At 45.8% G+C, this 24032-nt stretch overlaps 1 protein-coding gene across 1 annotated transcript in view; it reads left to right on the forward strand.

Annotated features, from left to right (window-relative positions):
• Positions 1-21317, forward strand: part of LOC144508940 (CD276 antigen-like) — a 63356-nt gene extending 42039 nt beyond the window's left edge. The window contains exons 4-6 of the mRNA XM_078237155.1: positions 2218-2511; positions 3913-4059; positions 20234-21317. Coding sequence (XP_078093281.1) covers positions 2218-2511; positions 3913-4059; positions 20234-20328 — 536 coding nt within the window. The 3' untranslated portion in view covers positions 20329-21317. The remainder of the gene's footprint in view (positions 1-2217; positions 2512-3912; positions 4060-20233) is intronic.
• Positions 21318-24032: the final 2715 nt, after the last annotated feature.

Below are 24032 nucleotides of genomic sequence, written 5' to 3' on the forward strand. Positions count from 1 at the left end.
GCTGAGAGGGGCGAAGTATAACTCAGACATCAGAAGGACGTTTTTTACACAGAGGGTGGTGGGGGCCTGGAATGCGCTGCCAAGTAGGGTGGTGCAGGCAGGCACGCTGACATCGTTTAAGACTTACCTGGATAGTCACATGAGCAGCCTGGGAATGGAGGGATACAAACGATTGGTCTAGTTGGACCAAGGAGCGGCACAGGCTTGGAGGGCCGAAGGGCCTGTTTCCTGTGCTGTACTGTTCTTTGTTCTTTGTTCTTTGTTCTTAAATCACAAAAGCATGCAGAAAACATTAAATTTGAGAAACTTAACACCCACTTCAAAGCAACAATGAATTCCGTAAGCATCCTCTGTTTTTAACCTCCTAAACTCCTGTAATTAAAAACCTGTAAAGTTATCTCCCCAGATGGAAAAAGCTTGAGTTCAAAACCAAAATAAACAAATCTACGAATGTCCAGATAAACCAAGCATACAGGAATGAGATAGAGAATCTGGTGAACTGGTGCGGTGACAATAATATCTCCCTCAATGTCAACAAAACTAAGGAGATTGTCATCGACTTCAGGAAGCGTAAAGGAGAACATGCCCCTGTCTACATCAATGGGGACGAAGTATAAAGGATCGAGAGCTTCATGTTTTTAGGTGTCCAGATCACCAACAACCTGTCCTGGTCCCCCCATGCCGACACTATAGTTAAAAACGCTCACCAACACCTCTACTTTCTCAGAAGACTAAGGAAATTTGACATGTCAGCTACGACTCTCACTAACTTTTACCGATGCACCATAGAAAGCATTCTTTCTGGTTGTATCACAGCTTGGTATGGCTCCTGCTCTGCCCAACACCGCAATAAACTACAAAAGGTCGTGAATGTAGCCCAATCCATCATGCAAACCAGCCTCCCATCCATTGACTCTGTCTACACTTCACACTGCCACGGAAAAGCAGCCAGCATAATTAAGGACCCCACACACTCCGGACATTCTCTCTTCCAACTTCTTCCGTCAGGAAAAAAAATACAAAAGTCTGAGGTCACATACCAGCCGACTCGAGAACAACTTCTTCCCTGCTGCTGTCAGACCTTAGAATGGACCTACCTCGCACTAAGTTGATCTTTCTCTACACCCTAACTATGACTGTAACACTGCATTCTGCACTCTCTCGTTTCCTTCTCTATGAACGGTATGCTTTGTCTGTATAGTGCGCAAGAAACTATACTTTTCACTGTATGTTAATACATGTGACAATAATAAGTCAAAAGTAGAACTCCTTACTTTATAGCTGCAATTCAACCCTTCCTCTAGACAGATACTAATTGGTACCTGATTGAAGAGAAAGCTTGGCTTTCTCAGATTTGTTTTTATAGAAAAAGTTTCAAGTATTTTTACTGTGTCTCTTCCCTATTCAGTAATAAATTCAAGTTCTGGATTTCTGGCTGCCACCTTGTTGGCATTCACCTTCTAAGCTTTTGCCATGGCCTGTGGTCTCGTGGACCACCGCGCATTCACAGGGTTTAAAAAAACCTTTAGGGTCTCCCGTCACCTTTTCACTCCCCTTGTCTGATCCATTTTATTTTGGGTTCCGATTTCACTCATTAAATCGGCTGCTAGGATGACGACAGCTCAGCTCAGAGGGGTATTAATGAGACAATTCATACTCGCTGTATCCCCAGCCAGTCTGAGCAAAATCCCATCCTGTCGCCAATATTCGAATATAACCAGTGACAACTTTGTATTGGATGTAATGTGACCAATGGTAACAAGCTGTAAGGGTCAGCTGACCCAGTAAACCGTGGCACCAATTACAGAATGATGTGATGGTCAGCTGACTCACTATAAATAAGAACCTGTTGGGAATTGTGGGAAGCTTGGAGTGGCCCAGGGTGAGGCCCCACGTTTGGAGTAATGAAGTTTCTTTATTAAACCTTTTCTTTGATTTATAAGTTGGAGTAAGTTTTGTTGTATTTGTTACGGGACTCTTACAATGGTTTTCTTGTTGTATTTAAAACTATAGTTTCCCTCAAAGAGCCAGACAAAGTCACAGAGTGTCAACATGCCACCCTGCAGCAAGACATCTTTGCTGAAAACCCCTTGCAATTGTAGGGATGACTTTCTGCTTCGTCCATTGGGAGCAACACGATACATCATTAGTTAATGTCTGTAACCAACCCTTGACCTTGGCGACTAACCTCTGGCCTTTGTGTTCCTCTTGGTTTAGCTCATTACGTGGAGCCAGTGTTGACAATAGAAACTGAGCAGAAAGACCTGGTTGGTGGAGAACTTGTGAGGGTGAATTGCTCCTCTTGGGGTGGCTATCCAGAACCAATCGTACACTGGACTACTGTGAGCAACCTGAGCGAAAACAGGACAGTCGAGAATCACATTCGCTGTTCTGGAAAGGAACTTTGCAACATTACCTCCATCCTCTGGATCCAAGCGAAATCAAACTTTGCTACCTGCTCTATATACAATCCCAAACTCCAGGAGAATAAAACTGCAACGTTATCTTGGAGTAAGTAAAATTAAAAATATGTCCTCTTCCCCTTAGGGGGAAAGAACTCATTGGCAGCCATGTTGGAGTCCTTAACATGTTGCGATTCCGTTCCTCAGTTTGGTCAGTCTCGTTGTCCTGAACTTCACGTGTGAGGTGACAACAAGTTTCAATATCATTTGACGAATTGAGGAATATCGGGATGGGGAATACCTAACCCTGTATTTACCCCAAGATTGATTTCATGTGGAAATTTTGAATAGTGGTCAGGATTCTGGCCTTCCTGTGTCCAGGGACATTCAGGTTGGTGTAGAACTGTCCATTACTTTTCCTGGCTGAGATCAGCTAATATAGAACAATGTGGGAAGGTCTCAGGTGAGATTCCTGATCTGTGTAGTGCAGTACCACATCACACAATGGGACCTTCCTGACCTGTATTGATTAGTCTAAACACTAGATAGTCATAGAATCCCACAGTGCAGAAGGAGGCCATTCGGCCCATCGGGTCTGCACCGGCCACAATCCCACCCAGACCGTTTTCCCATGCATTTACCCTAGCTAGTTCCCCCTGACACATAGGGGAAATTTAGCCTGGTCAATCCACTGCACATCTTTGGAGTGTGGGAGGAAACTGGAGCACCCGGAGGAAACCCACGCAGACACGGGGAGAATGTGCAAACTCCACACAGACAGGCACCCAAGCCGGGAATTGAACCTGGATCCCCGGTGCTGTGAGGCAGCAGTGCTAACCACTGTGCCACCGTGCCGCCCTGAAGTCTCTGAACTCCAAAACGTTATTCATTGTACATAGCATCTGGAGACATTCTGATAACATGATATGAATGCAGGTGTCACTGTTTTATTTATTTGGGGTTCAGCAGCCTTACCCGTGGAGTTTTAATTCATTGTACCTGGGTAGAGCAGTGAGCTATTCAGCTTATTGCTGCTCCTTGTTCTACCGCCACGCAGTGAGATCACGATTGATGGATTGGCTGGACTTGTTGTGGCTCAGTAACTTTGACACTGTGGGAGTGGGGAATGGAGATAGAATGTTTCCTCCTCGGGGACACTTGGGTCCTGTGAACAGGGCAAGCAACTGTGTACCTCCTTATCCATTTAGATGGGAGTATTGTGAAATGAAGAATGCACTCTTTTCCATGATTAACCATGTCCTTAGTCCAAGTTGCTGCATGTTTTGTGCACTGAGCATCTTTGTTGCTTTCGACTAAATTCCAGTCCATCGTTTACTTATCACAGATACTTTACACTTTAGCATTGAAGTAAATTTCTAGTCACAAGAGTAAACCCTACTCTGCTAATCACTGAATGCTACCCAAATCCAAAGAGTAGATAAGAAAATGTATCAGCTCATGCTATTAATTAGCCCTTTAATATCTGACTGATATTTTTGCATTTTTACAGATTCCTCACAAAAATTTCAGACTGAGCTCACCCTCGCTGTCAGCGACCCACATTACAGGTGGATTATTCCAATAGTCTTAGTTACACTAATCATTGCAGTGTCACTGACAGTCTACATTTCAATGAAGTCCAGGACTTTACTGAATGGTAAGTGACTTATCAACTTTAGTTTACTTAGCTAACGCTTAAGTATAAGACTAGGTGACCTTTGTGTGTTAGACTACTCTACACTGACTTTGAACTGAGTTGTCTTTGACGTATGAGTGAATAGTTTCCATTCTGCGCATTATAAAGACCTTTCAGCAAACTGTATCAAACATTATTAATTCAACAATTGCGTGCATGTAGGAAGTGCAAACATTCCGACATTCAGTACCTGCTCGTATTCCGAGTAAAGGAAAGGTAAAGTTACCATGGTCCTAGATGACCAAAGGCTGCTCTCCCCTTTGAAGGGGAGCGCTGACTGGTGATGATTTAACCTGAGGATCACCACACCTCAGGCATGTTAGAATGTAACCAGTGATAGCTTTGTATTGGATGTAATGTGACCAATGGTAACAAGCTGTAAGGGTCAGCTGACCCAGTAAACCATGGAACCAATTACAGAATGATGTGATGGTCAGCTGACTCAGTATAACTAAGAACTTGTTGGGAATTATGGAGGACTTGGAGTGGCCCAGGGCGAGGCCCCAAGTTTGGAGTAATGAAGTTTCTTTATTAAACCCTTTCTTTGATTTGTAAGTTTTGTTGTATTTTCAATTGTCTGCATTAGAAGAGTTCCTTCTGAAGAAACAAGGCAAGGGGTAAGGTTCAGAATAAGGTTCATGAATAACCTCGGCTGGTATTGTCCCGACTCATTAACATTCCTCACATGAGTGTGTGGAAATGTAGCCTAGCCTCACAGCATCATTACCATGCTGTGGCATCTCGTTTTAAACCAATCTGTTAATGGTTTTGTGAAGGGGAGGTCGTGTCTCACTAACTTGATCGAGTTTTTCAAGGAAGTGACAAAGATGATTGATGAGGGTAGGGCAGTGGATGTTGTCTACATGGACTTCAGTAAAGCCTTTGACAAGGTCCCTCATGGCAGACTGGTGCAGAAGGTGAAGTCGCACAGGATCAGAGGTGAGCTGGCAAGGTGGATACAGAACTGGCTCGGTCAAAGAAGACAGAGGGTAGCAGTGGAAGGGTGCGTTTCTGAATGGAGGGCTGTTACAAGTGGTGTTCCTTCGGGATCAGTGCTGGGATCTTTACTGTTTGTAATATATATAAATGATTTAGAGAAAAATGTAACTGGTTTGATTAGTAAGTTTGCAGATGACACAAGGGGTAGTTGAATTGCGGATAGCGATGAGGACCATCAGATACAGCAGGATATAGATCGGTTGGAGACTTGAGCGGAGAGATGGCAGATGGAGTTTAATCTGGGCAAATGTGAGGTAATGCATTTTGGAAGGTCTAATACAGATGGGAAATGTACAGTAAATGGCAGAACCCATTTCAGAAGTCATGTTGCAGCTTTATAGAACCTTAGTTAGGCCGCACTTGGAATATAGTGTTCAACTCTGGTCGCCACATTACCAGAAGGATGTGGAGGCTTTGGAGAGGGTACAGAAAAGATTTACCAGGATGTTGCCTGGTATGGAGGGCATTAGCTATGAGGAGAGGTTGGAGAAACTTGGTTTGTTCTCACTGGAACGACAGAGGTTGAGGGGCGACCTGATAGAAGTCTACAAGATTATGAGGGACATGGACAGAGTGAATAGTCACAAGTTTTTTTCCAGGGTGGAAGAGTCAATTACTAGGGCGCACAGGTTTAAGGTGCGAGGGGCAAGGTTTAAAGGAGATGTACGAGGCAGATTTTTTACACAGAGGGTGGTGGGTGCCTGGAACTCGCTGCCGGGGGAGGCAGTGGAAGCAGATACAATAGTGAGGTTTAAGGGGCGTCTTGACAAATACATGAATCGGACGGGAATAGAGGGATACGGTCCCCGGAAGGGGTTTTGGTTCAGTCAGGCAGTATAGTTGTTGAAAGTTTGGAGGGTCGAGGGGTGTTCCTGTGCTGTAATTTTCTTTCTTCTTTAATAAATGGTTACAGTACAGAAGGAGACCATTCAGCCTGCTGATCCTCTGAAGGAACAATTCACCTAATGTCGCTCCCTGTCTTTTCCCAGCAGCCCCCCACATTTTACTCTTGCAGATAACAGTCCAATTCGCTTCTGAATGGCTGAATTGAATCTGTCTCCACCACAAGTAGCGTGTTCCAGATCCTAACCAACTCACTGTGAATCTGTCTCCACCACACTCTCAGACAGTACATTCCAGATCCTAACCACTCGCTGTGTGAATCTGTCTCCACCACATTCTCAGACAGTACATTCCAGATCCTAACCACTCGCTGTGTGAATCTGTCTCCACCACACTCTCAGACAGTACATTCCAGATCCTAACCACTCGCTGTGTGAATCTGTCTCCACCACACACTCAGACAGTACATTCCAGATCCTAACCACTCGCTGTGTGAAGAAGTTTTGCCTCATGTCACCATTGCTTCCTTTGCCATTTGCTTTAAATCTGTGCCCACTTGTTCTTAATTCCTGTGCCAATGTGAACAGTTTTTCTCAATTGATTCTGTCCAGAACCCTCATGATCTTGAATATCTCTATCAAATCTCCTCTCAACCAATGCGAACAGTCCCAACTTCTCCAATCTATCGACATGTCAAGCCCCTCATCCCTGGAACCATTCTTGTGAATCATTTCTGCACCTTTTCTCAAGCCTTCAGATCCTTCCTAAAGTCTGGTGCCCATAACTGGACACATTACTCCAGTGGAGGCTGAAACTGTCTTTTATACAGGGGTTTAATATAATTTGCTTGCTTTTGTACTCTATCACTCTCTGAATAAAGCCTAGGATACTCTCTGGTTTATTAAACGCTCTCTCTGGTATCCTATCACAGAATTGTTACAGCGCAGGAGGAGGCCATTTGGCCCATGGTGTCTCTCTCCAGCTCTCCATACGGGCATCATAACAGTGCCATTCCCCTGCCTTTTCCCTGTACCCCTACACATTGCTTCTATTCAAATAATCATCCAATGCTTTATGCACATATACTGCCAGGTCCCTGTGTTTCTGCATCCCATTTCGAATCGTACCCTTTTATAATGCCTCTCTGCATTCTTCCGATCAAAATCAATCACTTCACACTTCTCCACATTAAATTTCACCTGTTACTTTTCCACCCTTTCTAAACTGTCCTCCTCATTGTTCACAATGCTTCCAAGTTCTTTGTCATCTGCCAAATGTTCTATTTCACAAGGGCACTGCGGTGGGACTTGTAACAAATGTTTTGTGGTTACACTTCCTGCCCACCCCTAACCAATCCCCATAGCACAGGGGGATTGGGTAAGACACCAACTAGCTCATCCACCTGTGGGCTTATTGATGCCCCCAAGTGGCCAATTATTCAGTTTTAAGGGCCTAATTCTATCTCTGCAGCTGTAATACGCTGGCTGGTGGAAGATGGGCCAGTGTGGGGAGGCCACCTTTTCACTAGACCTGGTGACAGGACGCTGGTTAACTCCTCTGGGGGATGTAGTAACTCACAGCTTTGTGCCTCCTCACTGGTCCCTCGGACCACTCACTATTGCCCCTCACCTTCGACTCCCCGATCACTCACTTTGCTCTCCCATGTCCTTTTCATCTTGGGGACCTCTTGCAGTCCCTGCAGTGCCCACTACTCAGTGTGGCGCTGTTGGCACTGCAACAGCTGCTGGCTAATCAGATTGGCTGGCAGCTCTCGAGGATGGGAATTCCTTTGACTGAGGGGTTGAGGTCCAACCCTCAGCTTGTGAAGGCTTCCCTCCAGCTTGTTATCTCTGCAAGCAGCCTTATTTAAAGTCGCTTGCTTTGGAACCAATATACCTTGTGGGGAAATGAACAGTATACAGCCCACCCACTCCCCCTTTTAAAACCCAGTCCCATTAAACGCTCCACTGGGGGATGAACTCATTGCAAAATATCTGCCTGAAAATCTCTCTCTTAGTAGTTAAATGCACAATATGATGTGTTGCTAAGTCATATAAATCAGTAAACCCCAAGACTGGATCTCTGAGTTAGTCGGGTGGCACAGTGGTTAGTGCTGCTGCCTCACAGCGCCAGGGACCTGGGTTCAATTTCTGACTTGGGTCACTGTCTGTGTGGAGTCTGCATGTTTTCCCCGTGTCTGCGTGGGTTTCCTCCGGGTGCTCCAGTTTCCTCCCATCGTTCGAAAGATGTGCTGGTTAGGGTGCATCGGCCATGCTAAATTCTCCCTCAGTGCACCTGAATAGGCACAGGAGTGTGGCGACTAAGGGATTTTCACAGTAACTTCACTGCAATGTTAATGTAAGCCTACTTGTGACTAATAAATAAACTTAACTAATTTCAGCCAGGTTGATACTGGTTGTGCTACAATCAATCTTAGTATCTCAGGTTAAAGAAGGGAAATAATCTTCCAGATTTTCTCTTCCTGATCATTATCCACCGAGTTTAGCAACATTAGAAAATATTTAATGAGGCTCGATGAGTATTGGGAACTGATACAAGCAGGATGATCTTTGATTATATTATGAAAGATTTAAGGTCTACATCACTTCCATGTTTACCAGGCCAACACCATGTTCTCCTAATCCATGCACTATCTGAAGGATTGGTGTCAATTCACAATCTTCTCCTTGGAGAGAAATGTTTAGTAATACCAGGATTTTCAGGCTGATTAGCTGGGTATTGGGTTAGCTTGATTGGCCATGCTAAATTGTCCCTAGTGTCAGGGGGACTAGTAGGGTAAATATGTGGGGTTATGGGAATAGAGCCTGGGTGGAATTGTGGTCGGTGCAGACTCAATGGACCGAATGGCCTCCTTCTGCACTGTAGGCAGAGAGGAAACAAAGAGTAGGAATTAATGGTTGCTTTTCAAATTGGCAGGCAGTAACTAGTGGGGTGCCACAGGGATCAGTACTGGGACCCCAGCTATTCACAATATATATTATTTGGATGAGGGAACAAAATGTAACATCTCAAAGTTTGCAGATGATACCAAGTTGGGCGGGAGGGTAAACTGTGACGAGGATGCAGAGATCCTTCAGAATGATCTGGACAGGTTGGGTGAGTGGGCAAATCAATGGCAGATGCAGTATAATTTGGGTAAAAGTAAGGTTATTCATTTTGGAAGCAAATCAAGAAGGCAGATTACTATCTGAATGGCTGTAAATTGGGAGAGGGGAGTGTGCAGCGGGACCTGGGTGTCCTTGTGCACCAGTCGCTGAAGGTAAGCATGCAGGTGCAGCAGGCGGTAAAGAAGGCAAATGGTATGTTGGCCTTCATTGCGAGAGGTTTCGAGTACAGGAGCAGGGATGTGTTGTTACAATTATACAGGGCCTTGGTGAGGCCACACCTAGAGTATTGTGTGCAGTTTTGGTCTCCTTTTCCTGAGGGAGGATGTTCTTGCTCTCGAGGGAGTGCAGCGAAGGTTTACCTGGCTGATTCCGGGGATGGCGGGACTGATGTATGAGGAGAGATTGACTAGGTTAGGATTGTTTTCGCTGGAGTTCAGATGAATGAGGGGGGAATCTCATAGAGACTTATAAAATTCTAACAGGACTAGACAGGGTAGAAGCAGGGAGGATGTTCCTGATGGTGGGGGGAGCCCAGAACCAGGGGTCACAGTCTGAGGATTCAGGGTAGACCATTTAGGACGAAGGTGAGGAGACATTTCTTCACCCAAAGAGTGGTGAGCCTGTGGAATTCATTACCACAGGAAGTAGTTGATGCCAAAACATTGAATGTATCCAAGAGGCGGCTGGATATAGCACTTGGGGTGAATGGGATCAAAGGTTATGGGGAGAAAGCAGCATTAGGCTATTGAGTTGGATGATCAGCCATGATGGTGATGAATGGCGGAGCAGGCTCGAAGGGCTGAATAGCCTCCTCCTCCTCCTATCTTCTATGTTTCTATCTGTCGAACTCAGCCTCGAATATATTCAATATCCCAGCCTTCACTTCCTTCTGGGGTAGAGAATTACGGAGATTAATGACCTGCTGAGAAAAGAGATTCCTCCTCATCTCATTCTGAAATTGTGTCCCTAGTTCTAGATTTCTTCCAAGGGGAAACATTCTCTCAGCATCCACCCTGTCAAACCTCCTCCGAATCTATTGTGTTTCAATATTTTCACCTCTCCTTCCTCTAATATCTGGTATTGGCCCAACCTGCTCAACCTTTCCTCATAAAACAGCCCCTTCATAGAATCATAGAATCTCTACAGTGCAGAAGGAGGCCATTTGGCCCATCGAGTCTGCACCGACCACAATCCCACCCAGGCCCTATCCCCACAACTCCATGCATTTACCCTAGCTAGTCCCCCTGACACTAAGGGGCAATTTAGCATGGCCAATCCACCTAACCTGCACATCTTTGGAGTGTGGGGGGGAAACTGGATCACCCAGAGGAAACCCACGCAGAGACGGGGAGAACATGCAGACTCCGTACAGACTGTGACCCAAGCCGGGAATCGAACCCAGGTCCCCGGCGCTGTGAGGCAACACTGCCAACCACTGTGTCACCGCATCCCAGGAATTGGCCTAATTTCTGTAATCAGATGTTGTAAATGCTATTTTTACTCTGGCAACTTGACCCTGTGCTAAAAAATGGAAGAGCAGAAACTGGGGCACCAGTGAGCATTCTGGGGTGGCAACAGCCAGAGAAATGAAGAATAAAAATAGAAATGTCTTGCTAAAACTATACAAGGCACTAGTTAGACCACACTTGGAATATTGCAAACAGTTTTGTTCCCCATATTTAAGGAAAGATACATTGACATTGGCAGCCATCCAGAGAAGGTTCACTAGGTCGATCCCGGGTATGGAGGGATTTTCTTATGAGGAGAGGTTGAGTAGGTCGGGCCTGTACTGATTGGAGTTTAGAAGAGAGGCGACCTTATCGAGACGTATCGGATTCTCAGGGGGATTGACAGGGCAGATACTGCAAGTTGAGAGTCTAGGGCCAGAGGGCAGAATCTCAGAGTAAGGGGGTCGCCCATTTAAGACAGGGATGAGGAGGAATTTCTTCCCTCAGAGGGTAGTCAATCTGTGGAATCCTTTACCGCAGAGAGCTGTAGAGGCTGGGTCGTTCAGTATGTCCAAGGCTGAGATTTTTAATCAGTAAGAGAAGTGAGGGTTATGGGGATAAGGCGTGAAAGTGAAGTTGAGGATTATCATTTCATTATCATGATCTCATTGAATGGTAGAGCAGACGCACTGGGCCGAATGGCCTACTCTGGTTCCTGTGTCTTTATGGTGTTATGGAGGTAGCAGTGTGCAGTGATGGGATGGTGTCTGGGGGGGGGGGCAGCAGCAATGGACTCTGCAGGAAGCTGCAATGTTGCAGCTTGAAAGGCAGCTATGGCCCTACCCTCAGTGTAAATGGGAGCCAAGATATGAAGTCTGTGCACCAGCAGTTATAACCAGAAACTGGCAAAAATATCACACTGCTTCTGTTGTGTCCTCTAACAAATGTTACCAAACTTTCTGTTAAAAATAAATTGCATTTACCTCCGTGAGACGTATGATGAGGGGGAGTGCAGCTCTGCTCAGTAATAGAGGGGCCAGTCAGTTGGACACGATTCCAAAAAGTAGAGAAAACAGTTTGGAAGGCAATGGAATGTTTCCCCTCCCGGCAGGGAGCTTGGAGTATGAGAGTAAGAATGTTTTGCTGCAGTTATATTGGACTGGGGTGAAATCACACCTGGAACTAAGGTGGGAGGCTTGGAGGGGATTTGAGGAAAAACCTTTTTACCCAGAGGGTGGTGAGGGTCTGGAATGCGCTGCCTGGGAGGGTGGTGGAGGCGGGTTGCCTCACATCCTTTAAAAAGTACCTGGGTGAGTACTTGGCGCATCATAACATTCAAGGCTATGGTGCCAAGTGCTGGCAAGTGGGATTAGGGCAGGTCAGGGTATTTCATGCATCGATGCAGACCCGATGGGCCGAAGGGCCTCTTCTGCACTATAGTATTCTGTGAACAGTTTTGGTGTCCTTACCCAAGGAAGGATATACTTGCCATTGAGGGAGTGCAGCAAAGGTTCACTAGATTGACTCCCGGGCTGTTTGGATTGTCCTATGAGGAGAGTGGAGTGAATCTATGGGTGGGACTTTCCGATTCTGTCGCTGTGGGGGATGTGTCGGTCCAGCCACAAACCCATTGACTACTCGTGAAACCGAAGGATCCTGGTGCTGGGCGAGTCTCGAAAATCTGAGCCATAATCTCTGGAGATTGGTTTTTATTTTAACTTTAAAAGTCAGTTACCTGGGAGGTTCCCCCTCATTGATCCACTGGAGCAAGCTGAGAGGGGTGATTGAAAGCAGCAGTGCTGGTAAGAGATTAATTGGATTAATTGAATTGTTTATTTATTTAATTAGTCAGCTAGTGTGTGTATTTTTTTTGGCCTTTACTTTAACAGCAGTTTTTCAAGTTTAAAGTGAAAACTAGAAGTGGGCAGCAAAGGAGTCTGGGAAGGGTTTTTATTTTAACTTTAAAAGTCAGTTACCTGGGAGGTTCCCCCTCATTGATCCACTGGAGCAAGCTGAGAGGGGTGATTGAAAGCAGCAGTGCTGGTAAGAGATTAATTGGATTAATTGAATTGTTTATTTATTTAATTAGTCAGCTAGTGTGTGTATTTTTTTGGCCTTTACTTTAACAGCAGTTTTTCAAGTTTAAAGTGAAAACTAGAAGTGGGCAGCAAAGGAGTCTGGGAAGGGTTTTTTAAGCGCGTGAAGTATAAAAGGTAGGCTGCAGTATACAGTGGGCAGCGTCGGGAGCGGGCAGTGGAGTGTGTGGGAAGCAGAGTGTGAGCTATAAGACTTTGGCTCACAGGGCTTGAGTGTGTGGGAAGCAGAGTGTGAGCTATAAGACTTTGGCTCACAGGGCTTGAGTGTGTGGGAAGCAGAGTGTGAGCTATAAGACTTTGGCTCACAGGGCTTGAGTGTGTGGGAAGCAGAGTGTGAGCTATAAGACTTTGGCTCACAGGGCTTGAGTGTGTGGGAAGCAGAGTGTGAGCTATAAGACTTTGGCTCACAGGGCTTGAGTGTGTGGGAAGCAGAGTGTGAGCTATAAGACTTTGGCTCACAGGGCTTAGGCTGAAAGGGCGAGCAGGGGTGAGTTGAATTCATTTTTGCACTTTCTACCTGGTACTGGCAAGGTATCTCGAGGGGATGGGTGTGCAGGCAGTGCAATGTTCCTCTTGCACTATGTTTGAGGTGAGGGACGACGACAGTGTCCCTGCTGATTACACCTGTGGGAAGTGCACCCATCTGCAGCTCCTCCAAAACCGTGTTAGGGAACTGGAGCTGGAGTTGGATGAACTTAGGATCATCAGGGACGCAGAGATGGCCATAGACACAAGCTTTAGGAATACAGTTACTCCAAGGATTGAAAACAGATGGGTGACGGTGAGAGGGGCTGGGAGGAAGCAGTCCGTGCAGGGATCCCCGGTGGTCGTTCCCCTTAGCAACAAGTATTCCGCTTTGGATACGGTTGAGGGGGATGACATACCAGTGGGGAGCCGCAGTGAGAGGATCTCCAGCACTGTGTCCGTCTCTGTGGCTCGGGAGGGAAAGGGGGAGAGCGGGAGGGCGATAGTTATTGGGGACTCGTTAGTTTAGAGGGATAGATAGGAGGTTCTGTGGCAGCAAAAGAGACTCACGGATGGTATGTTGCCTACCGGATGCCAAGGTCCGTGATGTCTCAGACCGTGTTTTCCAGATTCTGAAGGGGGAGGGGAAACAGTCACAAGTCGTGGTGCACATTGGTACCAATGACATAGGTAAGAGAAGGGACGGGGATTTAAAGCAGGAATTTCTGGAGCTGGGCTGGAAGCTGAGAGCCAAGACGAAACATGTGGTCATCTCTGGTACGTTGCCGGTACCACGTGATAGCGAGTTGAGGAACAGGGAGAGAGTGCAGTTAAATATGTGGTTGCAGGGATGGTGTAGGAGGGAGGGTTTCAGATACGTGGATAATTGGAACACGTTCTGGGGAAGGTGGGACCTGTACAAACAGGACGGGGTGCACCTGAACCAGAGGGGCACCAATATCCTCGGAGGGAAATTTGTTACGGCTCTTCAGGGGGGTTTAAACTAATTTGTCAGGGGAGTGGGAAAGGGAGTTGTAGTCCAGAAGTCAGTGAGGGTGGTGAGGTATTGGGGAAGGTATCAGGGTCAAGGGTGGGTACTGGTAGACAGGAAGGTGGGTTGAAGTGTGTCTACTTCAATGCAAGGAGCATCCGGAACAAGGTAGATGAACTTGGGGCGTGGATTGGTACTTGGGACTACGATGTTGTGGCCATTACGGAGACGTGGGTGGAACAAGGACAGGAATGGTTGTTGGACGTTCCGGGGTATAGATGTTTCACTAAGTGTAGGGAAGCTGGTAAAAGAGGTGGAGGAGTGGCATTGTTAATCAAGGATAGTTTAACAGCTGCGGAAAGGCACTTCGTGGGGGATCTGCACACTGAGGTAATATGGGCTGAAGTTAGAAATAGGAAAGGAGCGGTCACGTTGCTAGGAGTTTACTATAGGCCCCCAAATAGTAATAGAGATGTGGAGGAAGAAATTGCTAAGCAGATGATGGATATGTGTGGGGGTCACAGGGTAGTTGTCATGGGGGACTTTAACTTTCCAAATATTGATTGGAACCTTTGTAGGTCAAATAGTTTGGATGGGGCAGTTTTTGTGCGGTGTGTGCGGGAGGGTTTCCTGACACAATATGTGGATGGGCCGACTAGAGGTGAGGCCACATTGGATTTGGTACTGGGAAATGAACCGGGCCAAGTGTTAGATTTGGTTGTGGGAGAGCACTTTGGAGATAGTGACCACAATTCGGTGTCTTTTGTTATTGCAATGGAGAGGGATAGGGCCGTACGGCAGGGCAAGGTTTACAATTGGGGGAGGGGTAATTATGATGCGATTAGGCAAGAATTAGGGGGCATAAGTTGGGAACAGAAACTGTCAGAGAAAGGAACTAATGAAAAGTGGAATTTTTTCAAGGAACAAATACTGGATGTCCTTGATAGGTATGTTCCTGTCAGGCAGGGAGGAAATGGCCGAGTGAGGGAACCATGGTTCACAAAAGAGGTGGAATGTCTTGTGAAAAGGAAGAGGGAAGCTTATGTAGGGATGAGGAAACAAGGTTCAGATGGCTCGATTGAGGGTTACAAGTTAGCAAGGAATGAGCTGAAAAAGGGGCTTAGGAGAGCTAGGAGGGGACATGAGAAGTCCTTGGCGGGTCGGATCAAGGAAAACCCCAAGGCTTTTTACTCTTATGTGAGGAATAAAAGAATGACCAGGGTGAGGTTAGGGCCGGTCAAGGACAGTAGTGGGAACTTGTGTATGGAGTCAGTAGAGATAGGCGAGGTGATGAATGAATACTTTTCTTCAGTGTTCACCAAGGAGAGGGGCCTTGTTTTTGAGGAAGAGAAGGTGTTACAGGCTAATAGGCTGGAGGAAATAGATGTTCGGAGGGAGGATGTCTTGGCAGTTTTGAATAAACTGAAGGTCGATAAGTCCCCTGGGCCTGATGAAATGTATCCTAGGATTCTTTGGGAGGCAAGGGATGAGATTGCAGAGCCTTTGGCGTTGATCTTTGGGTCCTCGCTGTCCACGGGGATGGTGCCAGAGGACTGGAGAATGGCGAATGTTGTTCCTCTGTTTAAGAAAGGGAATAGAAATGACCCTGGTAATTATAGACCGGTTAGTCTTACTTCGGTGGTTGGTAAATTGATGGAAAGGGTCCTTAGGGATGGGATTTACGACCATTTAGAAAGATGCGGATTAATCCGGGATAGTCAGCACGGATTCGTGAAGGGCAAGTCGTGCCTCACAAATTTGATAGAATTTTTTGAGGAGGTAACTAAGTGTGTTGATGAAGGTAGGGCAGTTGATGTCATATACATGGATTTTAGTAAGGCGTTTGATAAGGTCCCCCATGGTCGGCTTATGATGAAAGTGAGGAGGTGTGGGATAGAGGGAAAGTTGGCCGATTGGATAGGCAACTGGCTGTCTGACCGAAGACAGAGGGTGGTGGTCGATGGAAAATTTTCGGATTGGAGGCAGGTTGCTAGCGGTGTGCCGCAGGGATCAGTGCTTGGTCCTCTGCTCTTTGTGATTTTTATTAATGACTGAGAGGAGGGGGCTGAAGGGTGGATCAGTAAATTTGCTGATGACACCAAGATTGGTGGAGTAGTGGATGAGGTGGAGGGCTGTTGTAGGCTGCAAAGATACATAGATAGGATGCAAAGCTGGGCTGAAAAATGGCAAATGGAGTTTAACCCTGATAAATGTGAGGTGATTCATTTTGGTAGGACAAATTTAAATGTGGATTACAGGGTCAAAGGTAGGGTTCTGAAGACTGTGGAGGAACAGAGAGATCTTGGGGTCCATATCCACAGATCTCTAAAGGTTGCCAGTCAAGTGGATAGAGCTGTGAAGAAGGCCTATAGTGTGTTAGCTTTTATTAACAGGGGGTTGGAGTTTAAGAGCCGTGGGGTTATGCTGCAACTGTACAGGACCTTGGTGAGACCACATTTGGAATATTGTGTGCAGTTCTGGTCACCTCACTATAGGAAGGATGTGGAAGCGCTGGAAGGAGTGCAGAGGAGATTTACCAGGATGCTGCCTGGTTTGGAGGGTAGGTCATATGAGGAAAGGTTGAGGGAGCTAGGGCTGTTCTCTCTGGAGCGGAGGAGGCTGAGGGGAGACTTAATAGAGGTGTATAAAATGATGAAGGGGATAGATAGAGTGAACGTTCAAAGACTATTTCCTCGGGTGGATGGAGCTATTACAAGGGGGCATAACTATAGGGTTCGTGGTGGGAGATACAGGACGGATATCAGAGGTAGGTTCTTTACGCAGAGAGTGGTTGGGGTGTGGAATGGACTGCCTGCAGTGATAGTGGAGTCAGACACTTTAGAAACATTTAAGCGGTTATTGGATAGGCACATGGAGCACACCAGGATGATAGGGAGTGGGATAGCTTGATCTTGGTTTCAGATAAAGCTCGGCACAACATCGTGGGCCGAAGGGCCTGTTCTGTGCTGTACTGTTCTATGTTCTATTCTATTAGAGGAATGAGAGCTGTTCTCATTGAAGTGTAGAGAATTCTGGGGTCTTGACCGGACTACTTGTGTGATGTATTACAATCCTAGATCAGTGTCTCGCAGACGATCCCCTCAACTTCAGCCAGAGAAACTCCTGACCCAATGTTACATCGATGGGTTTGAAGGGCTGATGTACCCCTCTCCAAAGGAAAGAAAGCAGCTGTTAATATCGCCATCGTGCAGACAGCTTTAAAACCAGATTATAATTTCCTGGACATTATTAGAGTCTGGGTAAAAACTCCTCGATAAGGTATTTCCTCATCTTACAGAGTCAGGTTCTTGAGTTAGCAATAGGGAAGAGTATGTGAGATAATAAATTCAGAAATGTATAAAAGTTTATTAAAGAACCAAACGTGGTGTAAACAGTCAATCGCAATGTTAAATTGGTTCTAGAGAAAAGATAAAACTATCTAGGGCGGCATGGTAGCACAGTGGTTAGAACTGCTGCCTCACAGCGCCAGGGTCCCAGGTTCGATTCCCAGCTTGGGTCACTGTCTGTGCGGAGCCTGCATGTTCTCCCCGTGTCTGCGTGGGTTTCCTCCGGGTGCTCTGGTTTCCTCCCACAATCCAAAGATGCGTGGGTTAGGTGGATTGGCCATGATAAATTGCCCCTTAGTGTCAGGGGGATTAGCAGGGTAAATGCGTGGGGTTACGGGGATAGGGCCTGGGTGGGACTGTGGTTGGTACAGACTCGATGGGCCGAATGGCCTCCTACTGCACTGTAGGGTCTCCATGATTTTATTTCTGGCAGAGAATCCAGTTTTACCTTTCAATTGTTACAGTGAAAATATTTTAAGTGAAAATATGAAATATTAAAGTAACATTTATCTTCATCCCTGAGTGAATTAGAGACCTCCTGAAGCTAGTTAAGCAAACGAGACTCTCTTCCAGTTTGTTCCTCCATATTTAAAGATGGGGGTGATTTTGTGGCCTGTTCAACACAGGCGCAAATCCCGTAATGCCCGGAAACTCTGACGAGAATGCCACAACGGGATTGGCGCCTGGGAGATCTCGGGATGAGATCTTCCCCGTTCCTCGCTGGTGACGTCATTAGGTTCACGCTCAGCGAGGGCGTATCCCTGATTACCATTCATTTAAATATATTTAAATATTCAAAACCAGCTTAACGCCGTATCTTCCAAGAAAGATATGTTCCCAGTTGCTGGTGTGACGTAATGCCCGTGGGAATCACTCCAAATCACTCGATGAGCATGTCGAGGGCTCGGAGGCCAGGGTAGCCCGTGGGATGTCACAGACATGGCAGGACAATAGGACCTACAGGGATGGGGGGAGAGGGGGGTGGGGGCGGTGGGTGGCTTGTAGGCATCCATAGCGGGGGTTTGCTTCATGTGGGCAGGTGCATGATGATTGGGGGAGGGGGGGTCTTTAATATAGTTTTTCAAAAACTATATTTTAGCTCCACAGAGATCGGCAGCCCGATCTCTGTGGAGCTAAGCACGCCGCCATCTTCAGGCCCTTCAATAACGACACGAAACATGACCCCCTGATTTAAAACAGCAAAGTGTGGGAGGATTTGGACGGAAAACTGTTTCTCTGAGGGGGAAACAGGCCAGTTCTCAGTCTGAACCTGACACCTCACGGGAACATCTCACCCTGTGCCTTGAGCTACATAATTGATTTCTTAGACACATCTGTGATTAGATTGCACTCCTTTGTGTTCCAGGTTGGATTTTGATTCCTGTTAATTTTCCCTGAAAAAACAGGCCCTTTCATAATTTAAGAAAATTGATATAATTGTCAATTTGTGACAAATGATGGCTGCTTTGATTCTAAGGAAGCCAGACTTACAAAATATTTACTTTCATAAACCTGCTTCTTAAGATGGAGATTGTAAAAATTTCTGGCCAAGTGTGGTCTCCTTATCAGTTCCCACATTGTGTTGTCTTCCTGTCATTTGAGACTGGCGGTTTTTTTTGGATACGTGTCTTTCCTGATCAGTTGGCCCATATTGCTGTACAAGACACAAGGCTGTACGGATAATGAATAATCTAAGTATCATGAACTCTTTACCCACTAACAAAAATGAATCCTTTAAATTCTTTAAACTCTTATTTTTAGGAAAAATACAACCCTTTATAACTGTCCATCCCGGCCATATTTATTAACACTGATTCCTTCACAGATGTCCCTTGGCCTCACTCGTCCCGAAACCATAAAATCCCGCCCGAGGTCAATGGACCTTTCCATTGTTCGCCCCCTCGCCCACTCCGATTCCCGTGGTGGGCACAGTGGTAAAATTCCAGCCATTATCTCACATGAAGGGTTGGCCGTCTAGGACTGATGATGAGACATTTCTCCACTGAGAGGATTTGTGAATTAATGGAATCCTCCACAGCAGAGGGCTCTACGTGTTGAGATATTAAGGATATTCGAGCCAGAGATCAGACTTAAGGGTAGGAAGGGAATCCAGCAATTCGGAGATAGGGTGGGAAAGTGATGGTTTTAAAAAATTCATTCATGGGACATGGGCGTCGCTGGCTGGACCAGCATTTATTGCCCCATCCCTAGTTGCCCTTGAGAAGGTGGGGGTGAGCTGCCTTCTTGAATCGCTGCAGTCCATGTGCTGTGGGTTGACCCACAATGCCGTTAGGGAGGGAATTCCAGGATTTTGACCCAGCGACTGTGAAGGAACGGTGATATATTTCCAAGTCAGGATAGTGAATGGCTTGGAGGGGAACTTGCAGGTGGTGGTGTTCCCATGTATCTCCTGCCCTTGTCCTTCTGGAAGGAAGTAGTCGTGGGTTTGGAAGGTGCTGTCTAAGGATTTTTGGTGCATTGCTGCAGTGCATCTTATAGATAGTACACACTGCTGCTACTGAGCGTCGGTGGTGGAGGGAGTGGAAGTTTGCGGAAGGGGTGCCAATCAAGTAGGCTGCTTTGTCCAGGATGGGGTCAAGCTTCTTGTGCTGTTGGAGCTGCACCCATCCAGGGAAGTGGGGAGTATTCCATCACACTCCTGACTTGTTGTCTTAAGAGTTCAGTCAATGATGTAATTGAATGATGAAGCAGATACATGGGCTGTATCTCCTACACTTGCTCATGTTTTGACTGGGTTGTCAGTGTGAACTGGGATTGGTCTATGCTTCTGATCATTGTATGTGTTTGCTTACTTCAGAGCAAAGATGTCGCATTCAGGATGGACAAGGTAATGTCGAAATCCAGCTGTTGATCGAAGGACTGGAGACCAAGTACATCAAGGAGAACGATTGAAAGATGAGGAATGATGATGTGGGCAAATGCAATAATACGCTTTCTGTGTATCTTTCATCTGATAGATTAGATTGAATTTACTGTCAATGGTGAAAGCAAGTGGTGAGAAATGCTTTAAACTCCATAATATGTTAAAAAAAAAACTCCATTGCCATCAACTGTGCGACATATATTTTTATTTTCTTCTCTTTGACGATGAACCTTGGGCAGGTTATGTGGGCACCAGACCAAATTATTTTCTAAATAGTGAGAAGGTGGGGATTGTGGAGGTGCGGAGAGATGTAGGGGTCCGTTGTACAGAAATGACTAAAAGCTAGCAGGTAGGTACCATCAAGAGTTTGAAAGTTTAATGTTTTACAGTTTATTTATTAGTGTCACAGGTAGGCATACATTAACACTGCAATGAAGTTACTGTGAAAATCCCCTAGTCGCCACACTCCGGTGCCTGTTCGGGTACACTGAGGGAGAATTTAGCATGGCCAATGCACCCTAACCAGCACGTCTTTCGGACTATGGGAGGAAGCCGCAACTATGCTAATGGGACGAACCTCTAGCTCAGGGAGGCTAGAATCCAGAAGGGTGCATATTCTGTTGTAGCTGCGGTTAGATTCCATTTAGAATATTGAGTTTGGTTCTGGGCGTCACTCCTCAGGGAAGATATATTAGCTTTGGAGGGACAAGGCCCAGAAAAAGGAGGGAGGAGGAGGGGTACACAAGGTGCAAAACACTGGGGCCCGTGACCTGGGAGGGGGCCTGGATTCACTTCCACCAATGTGTCTGATTCCTCAACTCCTCCTTGTTTATTTGGTGTGAGGAGGGTTACGTTTGGTGGACATTAGTGGTGGGTTTTGTTGTAGACTGAGCAGACACTTTCTTCAAACCTGGAACCTACAGTAAACAAGGTAAAATGGAAGCTTTTTCCCAGGGCAGAAATGACAATTACAAGGGGGCACAAGTTCAAGATGAGGGGGGAAAGGTTCAGTGGAGATGTGCGGGGGAAGTTTTTTTACACAGAGGGTGGTGGGGGCCTGGAATGCGCTGCCAAGTGAGGGGGTTGAAGCAGTTACGTTAGCCACGTTTCAGACTTATCTTGGATAGACACATGAACAGGTGAAGGTTAGAGCGATATGACCAGTTGTTCTAGATAGGACAATGTAATCGGTGCAGACTTGGAGGGCCAAAGGGCCTGTTCCTGTGCTGTACTGTTCTTTGTACTTTGAAACACTCAAACCAACATAAACTAAAATTTGAGCGAGGCTTGAGGGCTGATCTAAGGAAACACTTTATCACACGAAAGCTAATGGAGATCAGAAACCCTCGATCCAAAAAGCTACTGGAAGCTGGGGGCCAATTGAAAGTTTTAAAATTAAGGTTGATAGATACTTGCTGGGTGTAAGGTAATGAAGGGTCACAGCATGGAGGCAGTTAAATGGAGCTCAGAGACAAATCAGGCCTGATCTAATTAAATAGAGCTGTTGGCAGAGGGACTGAATAACCCACAACTTGTATTTATAAAGCATCTTTAAGATGATAAAATACTCCAGGGCCCTTTAGCAGGTGATCATAAGCTTTATCAGTTAATTTTTAAGCTGTGTCTTAGATAATAAAGGAGAGTTGGCGAGGTTTAAGAGGGTGTGGTATTTCTAAGTGTCAAGCTACGCAACTGAATCCACAACCACAACCACCAATACTGGGGAGATTAAAATCTGGGATTCTCCAACACCAGATTTAGAGGAACCCAAATATTTTGAAGGGTTGCGGATTGAAGGAGATTGCAGAAATAGGGAGGGGTGAGGATCGGAATTTTAAAATTGAGGCTTTACTTAACTAGGAGTTAATGTGGGTGAGCAAGTAGAGACCTGATGAGGGAAACAGGATTTGGTGCAAGTAAGAGCAACAGAATTTAAGGAGGGCAGTGTTTGAGAGGCCAGCAGAGAATAGATTGCAATAGTCAAGTCTTGAGCTAAAGAAAGCCTGGTGTGGGTTTCAGCAGCAGATACTTCGAGGCAGAAATGGAGTCAAAAATAAGGGGTTTTGGCGATGGTGCAGATGTATGTTCGGAAGCTCAGCTTAGGTTCAAATATAACATCAACGTTGTGAATTGGCTGGATCACCCTCGGGCAATGGACAGGGCTAGGGATAGAGTAGGAATTGAGTTTATAACAGGAATCAAAGACAATGGCTTCAGTCTTCCCACTGTAAAGTTTAGAACATTCTACTCCTGCAAGAGCAGCAGCCTTGTCAGAGAGAATGGAAGAGTTGAGAGAAGTGGAGGCGAGTTTGAGCTGGGGATCTTCAGCGTACACATGGAAACGCAATGCTGTGTTTTCTCAGGGTTCCCATGTTCCTAGACCCAAGGGGCCCAAGTGTGGCTCACCAAGGAATACTGGGCTGACTGTTCAATTGTTGAGGCTGTGACAGCTGGAACATTAATCTCACACTCGGGGACAGTGAAGCTGTTTCTGCTCCCAGAACAGATACACTGAGGCCTGTTATAACGTCCTATCGCAAGCCCCAAACTGAGATCAGCACAAAACCAACTGTGTAATAGGTTTCTAATTTGATATGTATACTTTGAATAATCGCTGTAACTATGTTTGTGACTTAAGTTTCATGTATTTAACTGGACTTGTTGACTGTGATGGAGTCGGACAAAGTGTTAAACGTTGCTGAGATTTGGCGGGTTGGAAATGGTACAAAATGGACTTGGGAACGATGTTTGGGAAGGTCGCTGAAGATCTGTATCAGCCAGTGAACAGATGGTGCTGACATCCCAAAGGGAACTTTTGCTAATTTCGAGGCTTGACAAGACTAAATGAGGGTTTCTGGGGGTTTGATTTGATATATTATTGTCACATGTATTGGGATAGAGTGAAAAGTGTTGTTTCTTGTGTGTTATGATGATGTCTTAGCCATTTCAAACATTGCAAATAATTAATGGACAATGACCCTGGAGTTGGGAATCTTGTGAATCGATGTCAAACATTGAACTGTTCAGAGGGAACAGAAACTGTGAACCATATTCAACATTAAATATTCATTATTGCTAATTTGAACCAGTGACTACGATTGATGATTGGGGCAAAACTATACCAGCAGAGTTCCAATGGACCAATGCATTGTAATCCACAATATTTGACAGGATTCTAATAGATGGATGAGTTTTCTATTCATTATCATCTTGTAGAACTTGTAAACCCATCGTTTACAAGCCATTAAAGAGGATTCCAGAGCAGTTGCTGTGGTCCCTAATTCCTGATGTTGCAGGTTAGTCTCCTGGCTGCACCCTTCCAGATGTGGCAATCAAACAGGAGTCTCCCCACAATCCTCACAGCTGGATCAGACATGGGGTAACACTGTCCCCAAAACAGAAATTGATCAATTTTGTTCAGTCAGGGTCATGAAGAGGTGGGTGGAGTTGAAGTAAAGATCAGCTGTGATTTAATGGAATGGTAGAACAAGATTGAGGGGCTGAATGGCCTGTTCCTATCTTCCATTATATAAAGTTTGAAAGAATTCTGTTGCCTCCCTGTTGAGTGCTGTTATTCTGCCATGACTGTATCAGAGCTGCCTGACCTGGTCACTTCATGGCTTCTGCCTGGTTCGAATTGGAATCTTAGCTGGGGAGTCGAGACCATGTCCATGCGCACACAGGAGCAGAAAGTTTAGGTTAATGTTAATAACAAACTTGGCAGCAATGGGTA

Source organism: Mustelus asterias, chromosome 21 (assembly GCF_964213995.1).
Source record: "Mustelus asterias chromosome 21, sMusAst1.hap1.1, whole genome shotgun sequence".
NCBI classification, from domain to species: domain Eukaryota; kingdom Metazoa; phylum Chordata; class Chondrichthyes; order Carcharhiniformes; family Triakidae; genus Mustelus; species Mustelus asterias.